The 14,393-nt window shown below is 51.7% G+C and overlaps 3 protein-coding genes across 3 annotated transcripts; 1 reads left to right on the top strand and 2 right to left on the bottom strand.

Annotated features, from left to right (window-relative positions):
• Nucleotides 1-2,018: 2,018 nt before the first annotated feature.
• CCMA1212_010006 (uncharacterized protein) lies at nt 2,019-2,567 on the top strand (the record flags this gene model as incomplete). Its single annotated transcript, XM_073707063.1, has 1 exon — nt 2,019-2,567. One exon carries the CDS (start codon nt 2,019-2,021, stop codon nt 2,565-2,567), a length of 549 nt encoding a protein of 182 aa, XP_073554386.1.
• Nucleotides 2,568-3,687: 1,120 nt separating this feature from the next.
• On the bottom strand, nt 3,688-5,254 carry CCMA1212_010005 (uncharacterized protein; the record flags this gene model as incomplete). The annotated part of the gene is made up of 3 exons (XM_073707062.1): nt 3,688-4,787; nt 4,837-5,144; nt 5,211-5,254. The coding sequence occupies 3 exons, from the start codon at nt 5,252-5,254 to the stop codon at nt 3,688-3,690; spliced, it is 1,452 nt and encodes a 483-aa protein (XP_073554385.1).
• A 4,485-nt stretch (nt 5,255-9,739) lies between these two features.
• CCMA1212_010004 (uncharacterized protein) lies at nt 9,740-10,822 on the bottom strand (the record flags this gene model as incomplete). Its single annotated transcript, XM_073707061.1, has 2 exons — nt 9,740-9,889; nt 9,944-10,822. The coding sequence occupies 2 exons, from the start codon at nt 10,820-10,822 to the stop codon at nt 9,740-9,742; spliced, it is 1,029 nt and encodes a 342-aa protein (XP_073554414.1).
• Nucleotides 10,823-14,393: the final 3,571 nt, after the last annotated feature.

Here is a 14,393-nt window from a genome sequence, read left to right as displayed (position 1 = left end):
CAAGGCGTTATCACGGCGTCTAAAGTACCAGCCATATGCTTTGGGGCAAGGTACTTTCGAAGCGAGTCACGACTAGACTACATTCTCTACTGCTCTATACGATTATCTCGGGCAAAAAAACATCAGAAGGGAGCGGAGCCACTGAAACAAAGTTTTTTTAACCGGTAGCCGCCTTTTTATCAGCAGATGGTCGTAGGACCTACACCAGCGTATGCCGAGAGAGGAGGAGGCCGAGCCCCACGAGCCCTGTTGGGAACGGTTCAAATCTCGAGACAAGCTCCCAGAACAGCACTGAACAGACAAAAAAGACAAAAAGAACAGCAAAATACATACAACAGCCGGTGTTCGCCAGTGGTCACCCACCTGACTACTAATCTGCCGGTTAGTGGCTTGTCTATGGGGGAGCAGACGGGACCCCGAATTCTCCACTACCTATGGTCGTATGTGCTGGGAGGCCGCTTCACCCCGATTATGATTTCCGAGGCCAACGTCTAGGTAGATTTAGGTAGACATAGTTGTGCTTTTGCTCAAGATTCTAATCTACCTGCGTATATTCTCACTGATTTGTTCAAGTTAAACGTCGGGGACCTTCTCTCAGGATCTGTCGAATAAGCGAGGGCATCCTCACATTATCGGACCCCTATCAGTCACACTAGGTAGTCAACTACACTCGTCAACCAAGTCAGATTCAAGGTTTCCGAATATTGGAGCTTCTGATCAACACTGGCAATCACATTCTCCCATTCTGAGCTGTTTGTCTCCGAGTTTCTCAGCTCACTGTCCTTGTTTTCACTGCGGTGCAAATCGTGAGCTGAAGCTTCAAAGCAAGTCCTAGCACTTTGGCCTACTTGTGAAATAGTAAAGCGATTTTTTTATACTGTAGACACAGAGTAAAGATGCAGCTGGTAATCAGAACTTACATCCTCCGAGCTGTAATCCTAATATAATCAATGGACTTGATGGCTTGACCCTATCACGCCAGTCTTTCGATTCCCAAATACGATGGAAGAAAGAAATTTCACCGCAACAAGGATTTTCAATATCCAACAGAGCCCAAAAGGAGCCAATCGCATGATTCAAGCCCACAGACCGGAACGCTTTCACAGCATAAGCACTTCATCGATGAAGCCGGCGTTTGATCCATAAAATGTGTATGCAATATAAATGAAGTTTTAGAGACATGATGACCCCTGGCATAGTGGGATATATATATTAACGGAAGTAGAAGACTGAGAACGTTCTAGCTTGTCTCTCAGCTTCCTATGGGTACTTTAATACAAAGGGTCTTGGAATATCTGAAACTGAACGTCTACCTATGAGCATGATCCGTGAATCACAGAATCGAAACCGTCACAGCAGGGCTACGATCTTTTCGTGGTGATTGTTCTTTGCGTATCACCAAAGCAAGCGCTTGCTGAACGTCCTGCCACTACATTCTCCTGCGGAGCAGTGGAGATGCGTTTCTCAGTCGAATATCTCACATCCTTGCTATTGGGTTCCGGATGAGTCCCATAGGGCCTGGGGGACGTGTACGGAGGTGCTACTCGAGATGTTCGACTGATGAGTTCTTTAAGCCAAATAAAGCAATCTGAGTGTTCACGTGCATGAAAATCGACAGTTTCACTGATTAACATAGCAATAAGGGTTGAAAGCCTCGCGTCTTAATTGTGAGCCCCTTAACCCGCATCTTGAACTCCATCTCTCTCTCCTCAAGCTTACTAACTTCATTGGCCGCCCTTGTTCGCCCTAAAGTATACAATACGAATGCTACAAAAGAAGTCTTTGGCGACGAAAGCCGCACAATGTGGCGTTTAACCGGCGCAGCTTGCCACGGCTCTAACCCTCTGTCGCTTTTTAGGTGTGTGTCTGCTTTTGTTGAGTATATATAGCAAGTCTCCCCCGAACATAAGCAATTGTCCCTTCTCCTCCTTCTCATCACCGCTGCGCGCTTCCAGGGGCTCTCTACACACATACATACACACAACGCGATCGAAGCATAGCTACCGCCGTCAGTCAAGATGTCTTCCGCGATGAATCACACCATATTTAGCACCGCTTTACCGTCCGAATTACCAAACTGTACCAAACTTGACAGTTTGGAGCAGACTATCATGACGCCGCTCACTCTGGTCTACTCCAACTCTTCTGGCCTTGTCTGGATCCTCAGCAGTATAATGTGGGCGGTGACGCAACATAAGATCGTTCTTTATTTGACAGCTCCATTTGCCGACATACAGTGGAACTTCGAAACAAAGAGATATGAGCCTAGGACCCGCGAGTTAGCATCACTCTCCTTGAGTGATGGCGGCAGAGACATCTTCCTTTACGCGTCCTGCTGCCTGCTCTATCTGGTCATGTACTCAGATTTTGTCAATTGCGGTATACCTCTTGGATCACCGCCTCCTCTACAAGCAATCATTATCTGCTTGATTCCCATTACTCTACCTCATAGATTCTACGTTGAGTGGCCGGTCCTATCTAAGGGATTCCTTCTGTCGTGGGCGCAGATTTGGCTTCAGAGCCTATCCATGGCTGTTGCAGGTATGGTCGTTCCCTTCCCCAGCTAATGGAACTAGGGCTAACATCTTTTCCCTCCCCAAAGGCATCTTCTTCCTCTTGTTGACGGTTTTTGCCACTGGATGTATAATTCTACAATTAGGCTGCTACTGGGAAAGTCTCGGATACTGAAGGAAGAAAAGCATGAACAGAACCCACCTTGGTTGCATACCTTAGATTAGAGAGAAGCAAAGCCAGAAATGAAGGAGTGGTCCCTTGAGAGGAGAATATCTTGGAATTAGTTCGATCGAATAAGTATGATCTCATCTATGGGCATCGTCTCTTGACGCACAACTCAATCATACGATATCGAGATAACATGGCATTCTCCACCCACAGAGAGCAAAAACCCAAACAGAACAGAAAGGGGGTTTTTCCCGCTGGAGCCCCGGGGACCAGGGGGGTCGGTAGTTGTCGGGAGACTACGCCTTCAAGTGAGAACGCCCTCCACTACCAATTGTCTGGAGTGAGTTCGTATCCGTTGCCGGAATACTGGTACTCTGATACTCCGTCGGCGAGGTTCCGTCCAGGAGCAAAGGATGAGTCTCGAGAGGGTGAACGCAGTATCCGCAAGCACCAAGCGCAGTCCAGCGCAATGGTAACGCCATCCGCGCCAACCTCCGATTTCCAGAGCCTCCCCGAGTAACCTGAAGTAGTGGCCCAGTAGGCATCCTCTAAAGACTGCGAGGGCGGACCAGGAGAGCGTAGAAAGTGATAATGTTCTAGTCGTATGTGGTTAATATCAGCCTGGCTTTGACGAACTGAGGTAATTTAGAGAATAAATAAGTACTTACTCGACGAAAGACATCTTAGGGGCGCTGATATTTCGCTGATATAATGATGTGAAGAGGAACAAAAAGAGAAAAAGCACCGTTGTGATTTTGCGTCATTGACATGTTAATCATCCTCTCCAAACTCCGAGAGTTTTGCATATGGAGGGCAAGAGTGAAGCGGGATAAATAGCAAGTATTGTTGCCATAAGAGACCAGCTGGTGAGAACGCAGGTGCGCGTACCTCGACTCTACCTGGCGAGAGATGGGAGCTCAAGATTGCGACTGCCGGTCTTGGTGCAAGACCTCAATATCTGCAAAACCAGTGTGTTCGTCTTGCCTCTCTACTATCATACCTAGTCTAGTAGACACTGGGCAAAATCCTCCACCTGACAGCCTTCTTATACTTGTCCCAGTCCTCGCCATACTTTTCCGCGCAAGCAGCATCATCCCTCCTCTCGCGATGTATAAGCAGCGAGGCAAAGTACACGACATAGAAATACGTGTACACCATTCCCCAACCCCTTGCCGCCCCCTGAACCACCTCCCTGCCATCCAGCATCGTTGCCCCGCCTGCTCCGGCGGAAGCAACAGTGCCAGCCGGAAGGATCAAGTATCCCGCCACGCCGGTGGGAAGACTGAAGGGAGAGGCCTGCAGCCAGTCGCCAAAGTAATTGATGTGGCGCGATGCACCCCACCAGCCGCCGGCGAGAAGACGGGTTCCTCGCTTGGTTTGGATGTATGGCAGGTCTCTGACGCTGGGGTGGTCGGGCTGTGTGCGGAAGATGCGTTTCTGCGAGTTGGAGGCGCGGAAGATGTAGACTCCTACGGCGAATACGGCCGACACGATGCTGATCCCTGTCCAACCCAGTTGAAGAGGGTAGACGGAGAGGTAGCGTGTCTGGGTGGAGTACAGGAAGGGCACCCAGACGATGTCGCCAAAGGTGAGCATGAAGCCTAAGCCATCGGTGATGGTGTCCATCATGCCGAGGACTCCCGCTTCGGCGTATTGGCCTTCGAGGACGTAGTATGTCTGCACTGCGGTAACAAAGAGGATGCTGTCGGACAGGTATCCGTAGGTCCGGTATTGCTTCGCTACAAAGGCGAGATCGAGTAGAATCCAGCCCGTCAGGCCGGGCCTCATTTCGAGCCAAACCTTGAGATCAATTTCGCCGAATAGGGGGAGGGTGATGCGGGGATTTAGTTCGCGACCGATGAAGAAGTCGTACATGATGTTGCCCGTGTGGCCTCCTTGGGCGAGCTCTCTCAGTTCGCTGTTGCCCGGCTTAACGCTGAAGCTTCGTAGGTACACGAATGCGGAAATGGCATACGAGAGTATGAGGTTGGCCGTGTATAGCTGCAGGTAGTTTTTGTCGATAAAGGTCCATACGGCAAAGTCAGCGCCGTACAAATACGTCCCTACGGCGCAAGCAGCCAGCTGGACGAGAGTAGATGAGAATGCTTGGAGAATATCAGTAATCGTTTTCTTCAATCGATTTCCCCTACTTACCATTGAGCTTGTACTTGAGTGGCCGGCCGGATTCTCTCAGCTTCGTGCCATAGAGCTCCTGTCCAGGAAGCACCCGATACAGCGCCAGGCTGAGCAAATAGTAGCCCATCAGCCAGCCGCTCGCCTCCCAGCTAGCGAACCCCAAGATGCCATCTTCAGGCCACGGAACTTGGCGCCTCAGCTCTGCCAGCGACAGCGAGCGAGGCGCGAGGAGAGCTGGCGCGGGACATCCGGAGACGTCGTTGCAGGTAAAGTAGAAGAAGTAGAGCAGCACGGGCAGGCCAAAGACGATGGCGGCGGTGCCTGGCCTGATGGACGCGTTAGGGGCACGGTTTCAAGCTGAGACGCGTTTCTGATGCTGTTGGTGAACTTACGGGCCGCCAAACTCGTACTTGGGCTTGGTGTTTGACGGGGCCATCTTTTGCGAGAGGCCAGATGTGCGGATCGAGGTGTTTTCAGGCCACTCTGGGTGATGATCATACGACTTCTGATACTGTTTCTACAATCAATCATTGCAGTGTTGCATCTTCCATCATCGTGCTACATGTACTTTTCTGTCTGGTGCTGCGTTCATTATATGGAGTTGGTTACACATTGTCCGATTACGAATACGGCGGGGCCGAGAGGCTGCGCCGGCCTCAGCTGATGCGGATGGGCGGCGATCCGAGGTTTTTTTTTTTTTTTTTTTTTTTTTTTTTTTTTTTTTTTTTTTTCTTCAAGCCCAAATATTGGCATCGAAATTTGGACGGGAACCGGAGACGGCGGGAGTCGTGAGGCTTCCGGTTGGACGGGTTTCAGGCCGCGGATTCCGCTCCGGCTCCCGAAAAGAATCGGCGGCGGGTTTGGTGCGTGTCTTAACTCTTGGAGACTACGAGCAGTCGTGTTACTTCGTATTCCGTACTCAATTGAAGGTGTGGCTTATAAGATGATTATGACTCCATCTGCATCACGGCAATGCCTTGAAGCGTGGGAAGACGATGAATCAGAGTGATCGACTAGTTGGCCAAAGGATTCCTTTATAAAAGTGTTGAGATCTCACGATTCCAAGGACCGCCCCGTGATGTGCATGTGTTGGTCTTTTGAGTCTGGGGAAGCAATCTATCGAGTACCGGATGTTAATGATGAAGCATCATCTCTTGTTCAAAGATTTCACGCGCTTCCACTTTTGTATATACTTGCTCGAATACTATGCAGCTCATCAATGGCAGTCCCATGGCTTTTCCTCCGGTCCAGCTCAACGCAGCAGGACTAATCTGTCTGATGATACACGCAAATCAACCTCGGGCAGCCTACATGTGATGGATAGCAAAGCAGAGCTACTTGCGTTATCGATAGTGGATTGCATTTCGTCCGCTTATCATCACGGATAGTATATCATTTTTTTCAGTCAAACCATAAGCAGAGGAGGTATCGGCTGATTTTCTCCTTATCTTGTCCAAACCCACCCAAATACGCCGAGGTTTTTGAGATGAAGAGAGATAACAACGTTCTCCGCATGATCTTCTCAGTCACCAACTCTTTACCACATAGATAGAGTCCGAGAAGAGCATGTCGGAGCTACTCCTTTGGTCTGCCTGCAGGAGTTAAAAAATGATGGCATATGCCCCCTCAAATGAGTGGCACTCATTGACAACGTCCAACAGCCGTTCCATGTTTCAAACGGTGCTGGATGTCACCCACATGAGGTGACATGCAGGCATCGCGCGCGCTCTGCTTTACAGTACTGCAACTTCACGCATGCACATATCGTTCGACTCAGGCCATTGTCCAGAGCCTAACAAGATAAAACGAGTAGAATCAACCGTTCAGCGACCTGGATGACCAGCACAGAAGACCGGAAGGGCGCGATGCAGATCCAGCAGTTTGCATCCAGCGCGCAGTCGTGCATCAGACTTGCGGTATGATATCCCAAATTCTTGGCTCTCAGGCCTCTCCACAAGCCATGTGTTTCTCTCTGTGTTCTTCATCGGCCCCCTGAAATTGAAAGCTCCGCTCGTACTATCCGTATCTCAGCCAACGAATTCCTGGATGAACAGCATCGCGCAACAGCCGGATATGCACGTTTCTGTGCTGTGGCCACTGGTGCATTTCGCCACGGGCCCAACAGCAGACAGAGCTTCTGCTGCAAGTGGACATTGACGGGGTTTTGTATACTGGAAAAGTGTCGGTGAGCTCTTGGACGCACATACATAGACACGCGGGTCACTTACGCGCGGTGGACCAGCTCCATCTTTGCCCATTAGCCGGCGTAGTGCCTTTTGCTGGACGGGCAGGGGTTCGGTTCACGATGGCTACTATGGTTGGGCCAAATTGGCAAACAGTGCATACATACCGACCGGGGTATTTCGACAGGGGCCTCAAAGTACCTCAAAAGACGCGTTTTCTACTGTTTACAGATGGTCTGTCTCCTTTCTAGTTTCCCTATAGTGTTTTTTCTATGCGTTTAGCTAAGATAGCTAACCGACGCAGACCAGATACGACCCGCGATTAACGCTGCGATGTAAAGCTTATGTATTAACTTAGCTACATACAAAACGCGATCGGATTAGGCCTGCAGCTATCATAAAGCCAGGTGCAATACACTATAACACACGACAAGGCACTAGTTAAACGCCCTGGCCGGCTAAGCCGGCTGACTAAAGACCAAGTTAAGGACCTTAAGGCGTTTATCACAGCAAGCCAGGAGAATCGGTTAATGCCATTCAGCAAGCTTCCAGCTGCCCTTGGTTAGGATATGGGTGTATACTATATCCGTCACGCGTTACAGAAGCTAGGCTATTAACGCCACGTCGCCTGGGTCAAGCCACCTATTAGCAAGAAGAATCGGCAGCTTCAGCTGGCCTAGGCCCTTAAACATCATGACTAGACTCTAGCATAATAGAGTCAGATCCTATAGACTAATAAGACCTAGGTGTCTCCTGGCATCTACAAACGCGTCTAGGTCACCAGGAAGGCTGGCGAAGAGCTTAACCCGACCTGTATTATTAAACAGATAAGGAAGAAGGGTGGTTAGATGTTCTAGGGTTATGTATCTAGTAGCGCGGATAAAGGGCCCTGCCTCTTTTAGGAGAAGGAATAGGGTTCTATCACGAAGGCTAGCTATTACAATTAGATCATGCCTCTTATCTACAGCTAGATTTAGCTTTATCTAGACCACCAGCTAATACAAGATAACGCATCTGCCCACACTGCCCAAGATACCCTTAACAAACTTGCAGAACGCGGTATTTACGTTATTTCATGGCCGCCTTTCAGCCCCGACCTTAACCCTATTAAACACATGTAGAATTAGATGAAAGACTGGATATAAAAGCACTACCCGCAAGAGACTATAACTTACAATCAGCTGCGGGCTGTAGTTAAGGAGGCTTAGGAAGCTATACCGGTAGAATTCCTACAGGATCTCATAGCATTAATGCCAGCCCGTTACGAGGCTGTGATAGCTGCAAACAGGCTGCATATAAAATACTAGCAGATTGTTGTTTTCCTGACGCGTAAGAAACACGTTACAATATAAAGGACCCCCTGCCCTAGCCCCTGTTACAGCCCCTGTAGCTACATCCCCCCTGTTTACCAATTCCGGGTCCTACGTTATACCTCGCGTGGTACTTTGGGTAGACACATGCAGGTACTTTGGATAGAGGGACGCCTCCCTGGACGTTTGTCTGCTGCTGAAGAAGAGCACTAGTTTCCCACGCGATCATCTCCTCTCCTATCTTGCTCGGTACCAGCAGAGGGATTCCAAGAAACGTGCTTTTTCACCGCTTCGTTTTGCACTAGCGATGGCTGTGCGTCTTGGGGAGGAATCGGGGCCCAGCCATTCTAGAAGAAAGGAATTGCGGAGAAGGCGGGTGACGTTTGGTAAGTGGTAATGGTCAATACAAAGGCATTGAATGACATTCTGTGATGGATTGGTGTCGGGACGTTGAGTACGTCGATGAGTGGGTGAGATCGGATTCAGGTTGACAGAAATGGTCAGGATGTGACGATAATAGTCCTTTGACCTGCGCACAATTAGACTCAAAGGAAATACAGGACTGTAGTACCGGGAACGACAGTTATGACAGCTGATTTTCCCACTTTTGTTTCTCGCATGGCGATATGATTGTGGATATAATCAATTTTACCTGGATATGTAGAGCAACCTGCTTTCAAACGTCGTTGCCGGGTAGTCCATGATGCTGCGGCACTGACACATTCCAAAAACGTAAGGTATCATTGCCTTGCTGCAAATCATTTCACATCATCTCCGGTCGCATCAGATGCATGTTGGGACCGTCATCCGTCGTCGTGGCTGTCCGATGTAGGACTGATGCTACCTCTCGGCACTTGAACTCCACACCATCTTTGCATGAGCCTTGTAGGATCGAATAGGTAATATATTTCGAAATTCAGTGTTACAGGTATCGCTCTATAATAATATGGTTCCGGGCTCGTCGAAGAAAAATAAGACAAGAAAACATCTCGCTGTCAAGGCACACATATAACTGCACAATCCCTCGAGATGGAAAAGGGCTTCGCAAACATGACGACTGCGAAGAGACTCACAAAGAAGAGAAAGAATGGAAAGGAAGCAACACAGCAAAGTAAGCCAAGTGCAAGACAAAAAAACATTATCAGGGTCTAAATCAAAGAACAAATGAAAATGAATGGGCCAAAAAAAGAAGTCTTTATGGGGTATCCTCATCGCGCTTTAAGTCAACCTTGTATATCCCGTCATGCCCTTTCACACCAAACCCGTGAAATGCCAACTTTGATGAATTGACCCGCTTGACGCCGCCGTTCCCTTTCACCCACAAAATAATACTGCCGTGTGTGTCCCTTTTGTGTGTGTTTGAGTGAGTGTGAAATGTAGGTGTGTAAAGACAAAGAAATAATGAGTGTTGTGAACGAGAGAGCCCTCTTAATCATTAGACCGCGTAGACGACGTGGCTCTGCTCTTGCCCGTCTCCTTGAGAATGCGAGCCTCCTCGAGGGCCTCCCTCCTGGCAAACTCGTCCAGGAGCTTGTGAGCCGTCTCGAGGGGCAGTTCGGCAATCATGGCGCTGAGCTCCTGCAGGAGAGTTAGCATGTTTCATGGTACGAGAGAAGAAGAAAAAGGCTATACCTTTGGAAACACAGCCGAGGGATGGTACTTGAACTCCTCCATCATTCTGTTGAGGCGAAGCACCTGCTTCCACGGCACAATCACGTCACCGATGAGGAAGGTCGGGAAGCGCGCCAGGGCAATCTCCTCGAGGATCCAGCGGCGCTGAAAGTACTGGCGCGTCATGAAGTCGTTGCAGCCAACCCAGTGCGGCATCATGAAGGGGATCTCGCCTCCCGGACCCGGGGCCCAAATGTGGGTGATGGACTGGGCCCAGCGGTGCGTGGGCGAGTAGTCCTCGGGGTGCTCCTCGCGGTCACCCGGGTCGCCCCAGCGGGCGGGCATGGCGTCCTCGATCTCGGCCAGCGTCATCATGGCGACGTCGGTGTGCTCGGCCTTGTCGCCCAGCCAGCCGATGACCAGCTCGGCCGCCTTGTAGATGAGGCGCATGTCGAGCGTCTGGCGCTGGCGCTCCACCTCGTCGACCTGGTTGATGCACACGAGGTCGACCCAGACGCGCAGGGCGCGCGCCTCGAGCTCGCCGCGCTGCGTGCCGCTGACGCCAAAGAGCTGGCGCAGCCATCGCGGCGCGCCGTGCGGGCGCCGGGCCGGCGTGCGCTGGAACCGCCGCGAGATGGTCGGGTAGAAGACGGCGCGGATGTTCTTGATGGCCGCCGCCAGGTGCGTCGTGATGCTGACGGGCTGGCCCGAGATGTAGATGCGCTCCGTGTCGTTGGCGTCGCCGTACAGCGACGACAGCGCGATGAACTCGGGCTCGTCCGTCAGCCGCACCGTCACCAGCCTGCACTCGACCGGGTCGTTGAGGTTGCGAGCCGACTGGATCTCCAGCAGCCGCACTTCGCGCTTCGACGAGTCGAGGCGCCGATATGGAATGCTCATCCTGAGGAAGAAGAGGAGGCGGGGACAAGGGGGGGGCGAGTGTGTGTGGAGGAGAGGTCAATAAGTCAGATTAGGGAAGTGTGTTCCAAGCAAAAGAGTCAAAAGGAGGGCAATCAATATGCAGAGTCGTATGACCGAAACTGGACTCCGGGGCCGTGAACGAAAACAAATGCCGCGAGGGAACCACTTTCTAGAGAGAAAACACGGCCCAAGTCTGGAGTCTCTCTCTCTCTTTCTCGCTCAATCGTTCGACTTTTCTCTCGTCTCTCGCCTCTTCGGGGTGGGAAGCGGCAGGGGTGGCGACAGGTACGGGATCAGGAACTGCAGGACGCATCAGCTCGCACCCAACGCAAAGAGCAGGACGCCCGGCGTTTATACCAAGAGTGTCCGAAAAATGTGAGAGGCACAGCCCAGGACAGGGCATCGCGCCGTCGGCTCTCATATTTTCCAAATGCCGCCCTTTTCTCAAGCCGTCTTCCGACCAGGGGGGAGGGGGTTGCCGAGCGAGATGGGGGGGGGGATGATGATGAGGAGGAGGGGGCCAGCGCAGCGCGAGGCATGGAGATGCCCGGCTGGGACCTTGTCACACGTGTCGACAATCTTACCTCGAGGAACCCGTTTAGAACATTAGCCAAGGGACGGACCGCTCATCCAAATCTACCCAAGCTGGGCTTCTCTAGGCTGCGGCCGCCTCAAACGTGAGCCCATTGCCCGCTACCCGGTTGGTAAAGGGGGGGACCTTGCTTGGGCTTGGGGCCCTACCTGTACTGCATTCTACTGACAGTTGGTATACCCGGGCACAACAGGCACGCAAGCACGCAGATTGAACGATGTCTATTATTACAGCGCTGAAGCACGAAGCTGCAGTCATTGTACCAACGACCTACTGCAAGATTGTGGCCTTGGAATGAGACTGGCAGAACGTCTTGTCGAGCAGTGGCAGCGTGTGCCTGAGAAGTCGGTTTATATGCAAGGGGCAGTACTACGTTGTTGCGGACGTACGTAACACGAAATATGACATGTGAGCGGCGCCGTAATCCCTAGGACAGGCTGGTTGCCATGTTGGCCCACGGCTCAGTGCTAGGCCGTCTGAGTGGCCCATTGAAATACGGAGCTCTCCTCCGGGCTTGCTTGCCAGACGCTTGGGATATTCGCGTATCCTTGCCAGCTGAAGTGCTGGCCGTGGTCCATATGCTCGCAAAAAGCAAACAATACTGGTTTTGTATCAGTTCAAGCTATCCAGCAGCGAATCCCTGCGTCTCGCACATGCAACGACGTTCGATAACTGCTGGTTAGTAGCGTCTAGCGATAACTAGTGCGCCTCCTCCTTCTTACGAGCGAGAGATGAAAAGGATTCCTGCCATTGCTCTTTGCTTCTTTCTCCTTCGTCCTGCTTGCGTGTGTTCGCTTCTCTCTGTGTCTCTGCTTCTGCCTCATTCTCCGTCTCTCGCTCAAGAGACTTGTCAGTTTCGCTCGCCAAATCCCTGGTATTCCATCACCTGGCTAGCAAGGCGAAGCCCTCACTTTTGAGGCCCTCCACTTCGGCGGATGCAACTAGCCTCTCATCAATTTGCGGCGCGGCTTTTGCGCGGCTACCCTCGCAACTCCCTGTCACGGGCAAGGTATGGAAAAGCTTTGTAATATCTCTTCGTGCTGCAAAGTACATACAAGCTCTCTGTATTAGTATTACTCTCGGTTCGCCGTCCCATGGACGTCCCCAAGCGCCCGCGAGTCGGCCAGCCCTAAAGCCCGTACTTGTATGTGCAGAGAGCTGCCGTATTTCGCACTTGCGAGATGTGCTGTCAATGGCATGCCCCTCCCTCTCTCTGGCGACATGCATGGAAGACGGGAAGCGAAGAAATGGAAACAAGAGAACCAACAAGACGGAAGAGGGCACACACGGCAACCCTGGACAGCTCCTATCTGGCGCATGTCTGTGGTGCACGCCCCAGAGCGGGGAGAGGAGAGTTGACAGGGGGGGAGGGTTTGTCCTCGCTCCCATTGGCGTTGACAGCCGAACTGACAAAGTCCTGGACGAGTATCTTCACCGTACCTTACTGTACCTGTACTGTTCTATGTATGGTGCACACACACGTTCTTCTGCATGCGAGCCAGAGGAAGAGTGCCCCAGTGCCACCGCCGCCTCTCCCGTGGTATGACCCAATCCCTCTTGCAGCGGCAAATACCAGCCCCCTGGGCCGTTGCCGGAGGTGTCACGAGCGTGTCATTTCCCTCTACAGGCCACCCAAGAGCACTCCCCCTGTCCAGTGTTCCCCTGTCTGCGGAACCCCGGATAGCCCCAATTGCCAGGCGAGCTTGGCGCGCTTGGTCCTTGGTCTGTGTAACCAGCTCGCGGGACCTCCACCCTCCACCAGCGTCAATTGACAGGTCGAGCCGGCGTATCTTTGGGACAAGCTAGTTCGGACGTCGGAGGGGGAAAGACAGCACTTTTGCCTGTTGAGCCGACTCTCCAAGGTAACGAATCAGTGGGATGGAGAAAGGAAGAGAGACTTGTCATGTATGTACGAGTAGTACTGCCAGTAGTAGGCCCGAGGCCCTGTCTCTGCAGCCCGTCGAAGCCAGAAAAAACAGGAAAATGGACTTGGTAGTGGCAATTCCTGCTTGAGGGCTAACGAACATGAGGAAAGGTTGAACGGTAGAGTGAACACGTGCTGGGTATGGCGAGATAACGCTCGCCGTCGCATCGGGCACGTCTTGGACATACTAGGCGTGCTTGTAATACTAGTCGATATGAGCCTTCCGACGAGGGCAGGATATTTCGAGACGAGGACTGTTCTCTCTTCAGATGACGTATGCTTATTCAATAACATGCCTTGCTTCTACAGATCCGATTCAATGCATTGATACGGAGCAGTTCCAGGACCAAGCTCATGCCAGATTAATGGGCAAAAAGCCGTCAGCATGTATGTACTCCGGACACACACATGAAGAGCTAAGATCGTGAAAGGGGGACCTGTTCGTCCCACAACGAGAATTATGGAGAGGGCAGTTGAACGGGCGGATACTAGACTAGTGTCCTGGGGCTGAAGATCCTTTCTGATGAGGGCAGGAAGAGGACTTGCACTACAGACGAGCATCGTGTACTACTGAGACTCTCACTGCCGCGTTTTCCAGTCTTCTCAAGTGCCATGACGGCGGACGCAGGCATGTATCAACGGGGTTAGCAACGTGAGCTACGCCGGCCATAGCTTGGGAATCCTTGCCCAGGGCGTAAGCCCATTGACAGGCGGACACAAAGGTGCCAGAGCAGAAGGCGTTCATTGCCAAGGGTTGAGGGTATGTACGAGTATGTCTAGCTCATGATACCTCAGGGACCACGGGGACCACAAGGAGGGACCCCCCCTTTTAAAGAGCTCACAGATACTTGCTAGTCATTATCCGTATACCGTAGCATCAGCGGCCACTTACTTGGCCGAGAATGGTAGGGGAAGAGTCAGAGAGGCCAGAGAAAGGCACGATATCTGCCTCATGGCGCCCCAGTTCGTCCGGGCTCATCCCCCACAACTCGTTTCCCGATTGGAAAGCATGGCCGAAGTGAGAGAGGAGACAA

This window comes from Trichoderma ghanense (genome assembly GCF_004382785.1).
Source record: "Trichoderma ghanense strain CCMA-1212 chromosome Unknown scaffold_21, whole genome shotgun sequence".
Taxonomy (NCBI): Eukaryota; Fungi; Ascomycota; class Sordariomycetes; order Hypocreales; family Hypocreaceae; genus Trichoderma; species Trichoderma ghanense.
This window is presented reverse-complemented; position numbering and strand designations above follow the sequence as displayed.